The sequence below is a fragment of the Doryrhamphus excisus genome, chromosome 20 (genome assembly GCF_030265055.1).
Source record: "Doryrhamphus excisus isolate RoL2022-K1 chromosome 20, RoL_Dexc_1.0, whole genome shotgun sequence".
NCBI classification, from domain to species: domain Eukaryota; kingdom Metazoa; phylum Chordata; class Actinopteri; order Syngnathiformes; family Syngnathidae; genus Doryrhamphus; species Doryrhamphus excisus.
In genome coordinates, this window is record NC_080485.1 from 10,279,265 (window position 1) to 10,291,850 (window position 12,586).

At 41.9% G+C, this 12,586-nt stretch overlaps 2 protein-coding genes across 3 annotated transcripts; both read right to left on the reverse strand.

Annotated features, from left to right (window-relative positions):
- Nucleotides 1-121: 121 nt before the first annotated feature.
- On the reverse strand, nt 122-2,541 carry ciao2b (cytosolic iron-sulfur assembly component 2B). Its single transcript, XM_058059086.1, has 5 exons — nt 2,087-2,541; nt 1,837-1,914; nt 859-984; nt 732-777; nt 122-667 (listed from the first exon to the last, which is right to left on the reverse strand). The coding sequence occupies exons 1-5, from the start codon at nt 2,213-2,215 to the stop codon at nt 567-569; spliced, it is 480 nt and encodes a 159-aa protein (XP_057915069.1). The 5' UTR covers nt 2,216-2,541; the 3' UTR covers nt 122-566.
- A 279-nt stretch (nt 2,542-2,820) lies between these two features.
- LOC131108217 (galectin-related protein B-like) lies at nt 2,821-12,362 on the reverse strand. Of its 2 annotated transcripts, XM_058059084.1 has the most exons (6): nt 12,165-12,362; nt 11,343-11,964; nt 10,887-10,970; nt 10,712-10,800; nt 9,900-10,086; nt 2,821-5,984 (listed from the first exon to the last, which is right to left on the reverse strand). In XM_058059084.1, exons 2-6 carry the CDS (start codon nt 11,373-11,375, stop codon nt 5,841-5,843), a joined length of 537 nt encoding a protein of 178 aa, XP_057915067.1. In that variant the 5' UTR covers nt 11,376-11,964; nt 12,165-12,362; the 3' UTR covers nt 2,821-5,840. The 2 variants fall into 2 exon arrangements, with proteins under 2 accessions (XP_057915067.1, XP_057915066.1); XM_058059083.1 differs by having other exon boundaries at nt 11,343-12,362.
- Nucleotides 12,363-12,586: the final 224 nt, after the last annotated feature.

The following is a 12,586-nucleotide window of genomic DNA, read 5'->3' on the forward strand; positions in this document are numbered from 1 at the left end:
TATAAAACATTGAGTATTGAGTTTGCATTAAAAGCTATGAAAGTACACTCCATTGTTTTCTACATGCCAATGCCTACTTAAGAAAAAAAGTTTTTTTAAGACAAAAAAACTTAACAAAAAATATTGGTGGATACTTAAATAAGTTTTTTTTAATGGAATACTTCATACAGTTAAATTTCAGCAGACTATATGTAAAATACCATTAGGTACACTTGCAGACCACTAATGCAGTGTGCCCCAACTGTGTGCAAATGTGTAAAAACTTTAAGATGTAATTAGTTTATGTATTTTTTCAGTTTTAGTACGAATTAAGCGTCTTTCATTAAATAAAATATGAATTAGTAGAATATACTACCGTTGTTCTTATGGTGTGGGCATAAAAAAGTAATTGTGAAGGCATTTCATGGTGCAGGTGTACCTAATAATGTGTCTCAGTGTGTTTTAAACCTGGAAACCAAGCAAGCAGTCTCACTTTTCCCACACTGCTGACAGCTGCCTTGCACAGCCAAGTAATTCACATCCTCAGGTCAACACAACGCCGGAAAACACATCTGAAGGCTTCTTGTTCAGACGCTCCTGGAGGACAAACACTGGTTGACCACCTCCAGCAGAGACGAGTTCTCCAGAGCTGCCGCCACTCGCTCTTTGTCGGCCAGTTGCTTGTTCACTGCACACATAAACACGGAGAATCAAATACCCCAGTGACGACACACATCTTGAATCCTTCCTACCTGCTTCCTCTGAGGCGTGCGTCCCCGGCGTGATGTGCACATCAATCTGTACGTGCAAACACACACACACACAGCGCTCAATCACTCACAGGAACACAAAAGTTGTGACGCATCAAGGCATACGCACTTTAAAGCGGTCCGGCAGCGAACGCAGCAGCTTGACCTTGATTGACAGACCAATGAGCGTTGCCATGCTACAGTGGGGGATGGTGGGAGTGAACTCGATACCCACGGTGCTGTCTGCATCATTCACCTGGATGAGACAGACACAGGAGGGTGATTGATTAATTAATTCATGACAGGTTCATGACAGGAAACTTCACAATTTTGGTTTAAATTAAACACAATATGGAATTCAGGCTCAGTTAAACAGTATGGGTCCTTCCATATAGCTTGTAAATAACACGCTTCTTAAGCTGGCTCATATTATTACATTTTTGGTCAACGCATTCCATAGTTTTACTCCACATAATGAAAGGCTAGTATCATTGTGTGCGCGTACAGATGTTCAAGTAATAATATTGGGTTAATATACACACCAGATTAGTACATGTCTTGTGATTTAATGTGTTGAGGATTTCTGTGTCCTCTATAGAAACAATTTTTTTTTTTTGCTTCAATTGTACAAAACAGTAACAATAGAAGCAGAATTACAGGAACATAAAAGTGCAATTCTACAGAACAATATCAACATAAATAAGAAAAAGTAAATGAGAAAGAAATGTGTGAGGGATATTGCTTGAAAATAAGCACAACAAAATAAAGACAATAGAAAACATGTCACTTAAGCTTGTTCTTCATATGAATTGTTTTTAGAAACTTCAATGCATGAAAGGTTTTCATTACTTTTCTGTTTTTGATTATCAGCTGCAGTGATTCATATAATATCTTCAGCTCAGAAGAAAACTGGTGAATATTTAGACACTATTATGTATCATTCTAACAATGCTTTTTTGCTGTACATTTACTGACTATAGTATGCTGCTTCTGCCGGATGTTAGTCTCCAGCGATTTCTCTAGCTAAAATAAACTTTGTTTGGCAAATAATTTGTATATTACTGCAAATGGATTGCGGAGTATAGAGTAAGTTTAAAAAATAACCTACTTTGACTCTGACTTGCTCCACCACGTTGAGTTCTTCCAGGGAGAGCGGATGTTCAGGGTCATTTATGGACCTGATCAAATGTTGCATCAGTTAAAGACAATAACGTAACAGCAAACTAAGGCTAACATGGACAGCGTCACTCTCTGTTATGGATAACTATACGTGCTGTGAAGCCATGTAGTTAGCTACAGCACTGTCAAAATGCTAACTAAGAATGTTAGCGAAAACATGGCAGTCTCTAAAAAAGGATATCGAATATTTCCCTGTCGTCGATGGGGTCACACACGTCTTCATCTTCGTCGGTGGCTGTCTGTAACCTCTCGCCGGACCGCTGGAAGATGACTGGGTTGGCGTTTTCCAGACGGGTTCCGCCAGACATTATGTAGCACTGTTTGTTTGAGATACTCTTAAGCTAGCAGCACTAGTAACTAGCCACACTGGCAGTGGCTCGTGAAAAAGATAAACACAACGCACTTCCGGGAAGTACGGAAAGCGACAGAGCACAAAAAAACGCAATGCGTGTATGAAGGAACTCATAAAACTCATGTTTATGTGCCATTTGACAATATATAAACGTGACTTTGAAATAGTCCAAACTAGGGTCAATCTATTACACATACTATAATAAAAAATAGTGGTGGAAAAATACGCTTTTAGTAAGACGACTCAAACGTGACAGAGCATTATGTGGCACTATTTGTTTCTGATACTCTTAAGCTAGCAGCACTAGTAACTAGCCACACTGGTGGTGGCTCGTGAAAAAGATAAACACAGCGCACTTCCGGGAAGTACGGAAAGCGACACAGCCCAAAAAAACGCAATGCGTGTATGAAGGAACTCATAAAACTCATGTTTATGTGCCATTTGACAGTATATAAACGTGACTTTGAAATAGTCCAAATTAAGGTCAATCTATTACACATACTATATTAAAAAATAGTGGTGGAAAAATACGCTTTGAGTAAGACGACTCAAACGTGACAGAGGGCGTGTACCAAGAAGACTAGTTTATTGGTTTCAAAATGAGCAGTTTTTACAAAAGCAGGAGCGGGGGACGAGGAAAGAGATGCAAAACGGGTCTAAAATCAGTTTCAGGATATTTTTTAGGTGAAAAATGATACTTCAGTTGGTTATGTGGTTAAAAACACCAAAGAAGACTGCAGCTTTTCTTACTTATGCCAGAACACTTTCATTGCCATTTAAAACACTTAAGTTATGAGTGTGCTACCAATATAACATGTTAAATCACACACATACTCACATACACACTTGCTGGTTATGCTGCAATAAATAAAAACAAGATCGTACATCAACACAATACTCAAGAGGACACATCATCAGTTGGAACTTCTTTTTCCAGCACAGTCGTAACTCTTTCTAGGAAGTCTACAAATTTTAATGACATGTTGGAGTGCAACTCTTCAATCATTCGGGTATCCCAAAAACAAATTGCTGCACAAAATGCTTTTCTCACATCCTAATTCAAAACAGAGGGGATCTATTGTTCAAAAGCACATACAGAAGTCTAACAAAAAAAGGTGACACCTATTTAATAGAGACAAGGTATGAAATATCGCCTAAAACAACATTTCAACTGCTGGCTGTTTATAAACAAATTACAATCAGGAGGATAACATTCATTTATTCACTCTTAAAAAGGTCTGCAGTTGGAAATATATTACCTGAATGGGTTTGGATTGACAGTTAAAGTGTACATGTGGTGATTTTACAATTATACAAGACAAAAAATAAGGTCAAGTTCATGTGGAAACTGTCAGTGAATCATTTCCACCAGTTCATAGTCAAATAAATGAATAATTGGGCCAATTGTATAAGAAACACTAATTCGTTAGATCTTTTAGCCATTTTAATGTGAACCAGTAACAAAAACACCACCACTTCTAGCTTCCAAAGAGCAAAAAAATCCAGATTTATACTTTGATTTTCACCGCAAAGCCACACACACCAACCAACTTGCATTTACAATTATTTATACACCCAACCCTTCTTTTCAATGCCAGTGAAAACGGTTCTTAAAATGGTGCACAGCAACGTGTCATTATGGGCAAGTACAGTACAATGTAGCTGGAAATGGAGAGCAAGTAAAGCCCAGTGTATCCAAAAAACAGGCCAGAGTCAGCACCGTTACAACAGAGCACGTTTTGTTCTGCTGGAGTAATGATGCAACACACTGGACGCTGGTTTCCTGTTTGCCTCCAAAGGGTGGGGGGAAAAAAACTTTGGCGTGTGACTACAAGAAGCAGGCGAAGAAGGAAAAAAAAAGCCCTCACTGAACGTTATCTCTTTGTAAATGCTTGTAAGTGAATGCATCTTCTTAATACACCGACTTAGTAAAATGCTTTCGTTGAGCAGCATTGGAGGAAAACCACTTTGGCACTTGAAGCTTCAGAACTTTTTAGCCTTTTTAAACTTGACATCAACAGAGCCAATAAACTTCCACATGGTTTGTCAATGTCCTAATTACAAAAAGTGATAAATGATGTATTGGGTAATGATGTGAAACGGAGATGGGGTTGCTTCTTCCTACCTTTTTTTGGACATGTTGGATTATTACACTGTAAATACAGTATGTGATGTACACAAATGTAACCTTGTATGCATGTTTGAAATAAATCAAATCGCTACCAACAGCTGAAGCTGCAGACATTAACACAAAAAGGCTATTTAACCAGACAATTTAGAATATATTCACAATCCACGAACCACTTCAAAGTCTGAAATCTGAGCCAGGATATCGCCTCGATCTGGATTAGGTGTAAACAGGGCATTTTGCAGATTCTTCAACAATGAAAAAACACGCAGAAGCCCAGTAGCAGACAAATAGTGAAGCGGAATGGCTCCAAAGAGGTCATAAACATACTTGAAACTAATATTAAAGGGGCCCTATCTTGCTCATTTCAGGAGCTTTTAAAAGGGATGCCAGTGGGGCACTACAGGATGTGTCTGATCTCGTGGAAAGCTCATGAGGTTCTCGCAACCAACCATTTACAAACACAGAGGAGTGGCTTAAAAAAGAACGTACAGTATACTTTAAAACATCAACTACATGATATGGCACTTCTGCATAACTTAGAACAAGAGTATATAATTGTAACATATGTATACATAAGTCTGAAAATATGAAAATGTAGGATAGGGCCCCTTTAAGTTAGCAATCACGGCGTGCATCGGCGTCACCCGTCTCCATTAGCACCGAAGCATGAACATTCAAAACATACCATCAATGTGATCCTGCCACAAATTACCACACCAACACCACTGAAACGTTCCTACTTGACCATTGCCACCTCAGAAATATTCATCATTTTGCTCTTGTACCTAAAAATCATCTACATAAGTTAAATCACCAACGATGACGCTCCAGGTGATGAGAAGTTGCATCTCTTAAACACGTGACTAAAAAAAAAAAAATTACTTCTTGTTAGTGTGCGTCTTCCTCCTACATGCCCACATGGAATAATTCTTAGTTTTGGGTATTTAGGTCGATGAGACGACAGCGTGTTGCCGTGACAACTAGGGGAAAATCCCTGAAGGGATGCGAGGGAAAGACATCAGCACAGAAGGGAAACAGGCTGGAATGCTTGACTCATCTTTTAGTGCAATAAAATCCAAAAGCTAAAAACAACTACTTTTATAAAAAACATTTCTGCCCTTGTGAGAGTAGATAAAGACCAAATAAACTGTCGGAGGTCCATTTAGATGTTCCTGCATGCTGCATAAGCATAAGAGTGTTTGTATACACATTTCCCTAAAATTCTAAAGTTGTTGTGAAATCTGACAAAAGTGACGCCAGAGGAAAGAAAACCTGAGAAAAAAAAGGTTAATAGAGAAAAAAAAACTTCTCATTGGAGCCATGGGTTGTGAATGGTGGTGCACGTAATGTGTTTGTGCTCGAGTCCTTGCTGCGCACCCACACACACACACACGCACACAACACACGCACGTACACACACACGTGACCTTTAAAGCGCAGGTGTGTGCAGTTAGCCCAGCTTGGTGATCTGTAGGTCTCCGTCTATCCGCACTGTGTCGATGGACGTCAAAGATTTTACTTTGTGGTAAAAGTCAAAGAGCTGGTGTCCATCCACGAATATTCGGAACCTTTGATGTTCGCAGTGGATCTCCACCTGCAAAAAGTGAGACAATTGGAATCCATGACATCACAGTGTGGAAAATATTATGCTTTTTTCCACTCTTCTGCCCTCTAAATGTAGTTCGGATGTTGTATTCTTGTGTTAAACGATGCCAAAGTTTCATATAATGAGGTTTAAAGAAGTTTGAGATGGCTCAAAACGCTCTGTTTCAGAGGGCGTTGTAAAACCGTTCCTTTGTGATGTCACAAAGGAGCGGGCTTCCTTATGGCTGTGGCTTTTCGCTCACTGCCCTACCCCAAGCTCTGCTTCGGCTACCCTCTCCGAAAGGGTTTAAAAGGAAATACAGCTGGATAGGTGCATATTCTGGAAGATCTAAAATGTTCCCTGTGCGGGTTATTGTGTGTAGCTGCTCTATAGGAGTCCATAACAAGTCCCCTTTAAAACTACCACAGTCTGGTTGTACAAAATGCATAACCCTTGGACATCTTGTGAGTTTTCTCAAGCATTCCAATGCAAAAGTGGACAAAAACATATTGCGCGTAACGTACCATTCAGTGTATCCCAGTGGAATACATCAATGTTACTGGTGGAAAGTGGGCAAGGACCATGTAGGGATTTGACCTTGGATAGCAAAATCAGTAGGATTCCAGCTTTAAGAGCCTTCCCAAACTCAAGACCGCTTTATTGACCCAGTCGGAGCCACACAAAGCGACCGTGAGCAGAGCAAATACAAATACCCTCACTCAAAAACAGAGCAAACATTTCAGTTGGGTTTTGAGCACGTCCTTGATGAAGTCAGTAGACACAACGTGTCACACATCCGACCACGTGTCCTGACGTTCATGAGGAAACATATTGGCCTTAATCTGCAACCCCCAGCTTCTGGCACGACTGTCATGACTGCACTAAGCAGAGTGAGCTGCTGTTACATAAGAAGGGAAATATCTGTGAGATTGCATTTGTTGTATTTTTATGCAACCATAAATTGATGGTTGTCGACTCAAACATATCCTCATTTGGTTAAATTGTTAAGCACTTTATTTTACAAAATCTTCCTTTACAAAATAGAATACCTACAGTTTTTAATTAAATATATATGTCAAGATGTTAATATTTTGGTACATGGTTAGCACCATATGGGCTCATCACATGAATTATTAGAGCAGAATGTGAATTTAGTCCTCAGGTCACATGACACAAACATCCTGCATATGTACAGCTGACACACACACACACACTCGTATCTTCAGCTCCCTTCTTGTAGAAACAGCAGTTTGCATCTCCTTGAAATGAGACATGGCATTTCCTGTTTGCGTCTTAGTAGAGCAGTGCAGGAATATTTGCAACATGACTGCCATAACATGTGATGACATCTCTTACAGATGACTGTGCTGACGTCAACACGCTCGGAGAGATGAATAATTTGTTGATGTTAGGGTGGCAAGCAGACTATTTATGTTATACTGTGTGGGTGGACACAAACATAGACGGAGAAAGAGAACAATGTTTTCAGAGGACATTAGACATTTTGATGTATTTTGACTGACTAAAACATTCACTCACTACCAAAGATGTATTTATATGTTTTGGGGTTTTTTTTTTCAAACCGACCGCTGGTGCCCAAAGACATGCTGACATGGTGTGCAGCAACCAGGAAGTAAAAAGGCTTGGAGCCATGTAGCATCCAAGATGTAGATCCAACATGTACAGGCATAGTTCAGTTACAAATGCGAAAATTGTAAATAGTGCATGGTATTATACTTGTAAAAAAAAAAAAAGTTATTTGCATGTAAAATGTTTTGATATTTTGGCTAAATACAGGTAGTTATATTTGCGTCAAAGCTGGGTTTTTTTTGTTGAGAACTGATATTTTGCTGAAACTTACCATACTCTGCTGCAGATTACTAAAAAACGGCAAAAGGTAGAAACAAACTTTTTATTCTGATGACTCTAAGAGAGTCTAATCTTTCATTTGGTATATCCCATGTCTACATAGCCCTAGAACACAATATTCTATGTCCCAAAAATAATTTTAAAAAATGGCCAGTACCCTGAGTGTGTTTGGTGTTTGAAAAATGGCTGAGATTGAATGCGTTAAAACTGATCATGTTGTCCCAGTATACATAGTGTTTCAAAACAATGACTATGGCCCTCACATTTCACTAATCATTTAATTGAATCTCGTCAAGGGACAATAAAAAACTAAATTATATTACTTACAGCAGTCAGTGTACAGCTTGTACAGGACCAGTGTTTCCCTTACATTCATTTAAATCTATTTATTTGCTCTGGATGTTGCGGAACTGTTTTGGTTTACATGGCTCTTCAACACATTGTGTGGAAGTCAGGAATAGTACCTCTGGATTGGATTGGTCCCGGTGACCGGAGGGTTTGTTCCGACTCCACACTCCTCAGCCTCCCTATGACTGATAGTCGAACCACAGCTACAAGAAGTGCAAAGTGCTTTTCGTGCATTGGACCAACTCTACTCCTCTAGGGTTCATGGGAATTTGCCCAACCAGTCTAGATGTGCTACGTGAATTGGGAAAAGATATTCAATAGTGTCCCTCGCAATGTCCTGTGGGGGTTGCGCAGAGTGGATGGGTTCGTGGCATTGGGTCCTTGTACAACCGGAGCAGGAACCTGGTGAACACTGGTCTCCAACAAGGCATTGACATTGAGGGTGTCAATGCCTTTGCGTTTGAGGGCCTTGGGATTTCATCTCTCCATTTGCAGATGATGTAGTCCTGATGGCCTCATCCAGCCATGACCCTTAGTGTGTACTGGGGCGGTTCGCAGCTGTGTGTGAAGCTTTTAGGGTGAGACTCAGCACATCCAAATCTGAGGCCATGGTTCTCAGCCAGAAAAAGGGTGGATTGCCTAGACCTAGGACACACTGGAGGGATTATGTCTTACAGCTGGCCTGGAAACATCTCATGGAGACCGGGAAGTCTTGGCTTTCCTACTGAGACCGTTGTCCTGATAAGCGGAGGAAAATGGATGGCGGAGATATACTTGGTTCTAGTCACTTCATCTTGAAGGCGTGTTTAAGCTGCAATTGGCCCGTTTTCTGTGTGACAAAGTCACAGTACATACTGGAATTTGCCTCTCCTCTCAGTGAACCACAACTCCTCCGGTGCCAGCAACACTCATGCACACTACTACCGATATGCTTGACTGTAGGCAAGGCAGTCATCTTGCTACTTATTTGCATTGCCAGGTATTAAGACCATAATGACTGTTGACCCGTTTTCAGTAGATATACAAGCTGTACATAGACTACTTTAAAGTACATCCTTGTGTACTTACATTATGTTTTTGCATTTGACAAACATGTGATGTTTGTACTCCTTTCTGGAAGATACTGTATGCAAACAAGCTAGCTGGAAGTAAACAATAATGCTCCATTGGTTGGAAGGCATCACAGGGAGCGTGCCAACAAGGATCTTCTAACCATCCGACCTTTACCTTCCGCTACCTCCCGCCATCTACACCATGACAATGACAATAATCCTTGAAGTACAGCTACAAACAGCGGAGGACTGACAACAAACCTCAAGACATGTGGACATAGCGTAGCGGATCCAAAGGTTATGTAGTCCAGTTGCTTTGCAGGGACTACAATTATGTATGGTGTAAATGGGCTAGTGCGACAAACCACAGCGTGTTCTCACAGTGTGATCAGGATGTGGATGGTTCCAAAGAACAAAACATGGGACAACCGGTCATTATCAGCATTCAAGCAAAACCTCATTGACTTCTCACACAAAGTAGCACAGCATTTGGCAGAGTGCCTTAAAAAATGCAACCTGGGATTAAGTAGTTAATAATTAGTAGCCATACCTTTATCCAGATTTACACCAAAATAAATGGCTTATTCAGCTTTTATGTAAATTTGCTAGCTGGCTAACAACCAGATATGCTTGGTGGAGGTAATTCAACATTTACCCTAAAAGGCTGATCGGGGATGAAGGGAAAGTAGGCGGTGGACGCCTCCTCCTCGGTCCATTTCCCTGCGACGCGAGCACTGCGCAGGAACTGGCGATCCGAGAAGCGAGCGGTGAGCTTGAGGGCCACGTCGTATGCCGACTCCTCCTTGTCCACGTCCCGTCCGCAGGTCAAGCTCACGTCAAAGCTGAGGGAGGGAAGCGGGGAACAGTTGCCAGATGTTTGACACAAGTCCAGAAGCTAATCTGGGATGATCAGTCAAATGGAGTCATGTAGTTTCCTCCGCCCTGCAGCTATGTTTACACACATGCCTAAATGAGACGGTTGTGCCTTTAACCGTATATGGGCAAAAGTAATGGGACAGAATTGGGGTTGTGCTGCATTTGAGACTACTGGGAAAATCAGTGAAATCTAAAACATGACCTCAAAAGGCATTAAACTGCTCTTGAAGCATACATCTCAGAGCGTCCCCAAACCATGATTGGTTGATTAGGAATGTGTCCCACTACTTTTGTTCATAAAATTTGCTGACATGTAGCCGAGCCAACACGATTAAGTCATGGGGAGGTTTCTTCCATGTTAAACTTTCCATGCAGGGTCAAGTCACACCCAGACAAGCCCCCCCTCTCTCTCTCCCTCAGGCAAGCTTGAGAAGGAACGCCCTGTCTTTGCATACTTAAGAAGCCACCATTCATGTAGCAGCCCCCCGAAATTATTCAGTGAGTCCTGGGGGGCGGTGGCTCTGCAAGTCAGACTAGCCCTCCAGAACAAAAGCTTTATCTCTGTAGAAGATGCAAATTTGACAATCTCACCTGTCCGGCTCCAGGTCCACAATGCCCATCACTATGATCTTCTTCCCGGGCCTCATGCCACCCCGGATGCGTCCGCTGAAGGGCACGGTCTACACAAAAAGCACAACACACACATACTTGGATGCAGGCTAAATATTTACAATTACATTTAATGTGTCAGTTCTTTTATTCCTACCAGGAGACGTGCTAAATCCTCCTTGTCAGGTGAGATGAGGCCAGGGTTCCCCAGCGTGTCGTTGAGCTGGTCATCCTCCACGTTCTACACAACCAAGCAAAACCCAAATTAAATGCCTAACAGATTTAAATTTATGCTGAATATGTCTTGTTCTTGTTCTCTTCTTGTTCTATGACCAGCACCGAGGCGATGAATCTCTCTCCCACGGTACTTGCACACAACACACGCGGCCCAATTGGGTCACCGGCCCAGGTGAGCACACACATTTCACCGCGACATGTGTCGCGAATGAAAGAGGAGCCGCCTTGCATGCACAAAAGCCCAACCCAGTGCGCACTACCATGCACTGGAATCCATCAACACACACTCGCCTGCCTGGAGCATGTTAAAAAAAAACCACACACACGCACAAACAGAAAGCAACACAATTCGCCATGCAGCAGCATAAATACTCACAATCGCGTCATTTTCTGCTGCCTGCACCGCCATCTTGATGCTGTCCTGTCCTGGAGGAGGGAGTGAGGGAGAAGGGGGGGGGAGTAAAGCGCTGCCCTGCCGGCCGGCTTGGGAGCTCCGCGTCGTGGCAGTCCTCGTCGAGTCAGGCTTCTTCTTCTTCCTGCTTGTGTTGCTTCTGCTGCAGCTTCTGCTAATGGGCGGCCTAGCAGGAGGGCATCCCCATTCTGCACTGCTGTGCCTCGGATGATGGGTGTTTATGTGCTGACGTATGCTTATTCATAATTACACACTCCCAGTTTAATCCCCGTCTGTTGCAGAAGGCTAATCACACAGCACTTCAACCAATTAAGACCACATGCCTGTGTATTGTGAGTGTTTGTGTGTAAGGGTTTATTTTAAAATTATAATCGATTCCACGTATTGAACTTAGGTGTCCATCTTGCAATGTTTAATTGATGAAGCCAGAAGTTGTCAGGAAATCTTGTCAGGACTGTGTGTCACGCTGTATAAATAATTAATTTCTAACTATAAATGAGACGCTCACTGTGCCCCACCTAATTGATTGACAGCTATGTCCCGCCCCCTTTCCATTTTGGAGTATGCACTGATTAATTCCGCCTCCCTGTGGACATAAGATGCCAATACAAGTTGACGGAATACCTGGACTGCACATAAAAGTTCATTACGTTGACTGCTTGATGTTATCTTATACTCGGTATGTTATTTCATCGTAATATGACATTCAAACGTGATACAGTGTAAAACAATACAGTTGCAGGTACTGTCGTTATCGCGTCGTGGGTCTGTAGATGGAATACTCACTATATTGTTGAAAATAATTGCTGTTAGATAGTGGAATGATGTTTGCCTTTTCGGCGTTACCTCGTGTTTGATGCTGCGCATTGTAGTTTTAGCGGGAGAGTCACGTTTTCCGGCTACGTCACCACCGAGCGACCGTGACGTCTAAAAACATCTACGCTTGTAACCGTTGAGGTGCCGAAGAACTGGAGTCTGATGCGGGCTCTCGAACTCGGGAGCGAATTTTATTCTTTTACAGAACATCACACGGCTCACTCTGTGAGACATAACAGCACACTGATAACAACAACAACAGCGCCCCCTTCCCTCACCTTCACCCCTCCGGGTGGCAACTATCCCTCATCAATAGTTCCGGGGTGATTTATATACCAGCAACCGAGCACTACACCTGTTCTTTTTCGATTTTATAAATTTAATTTTCAGAT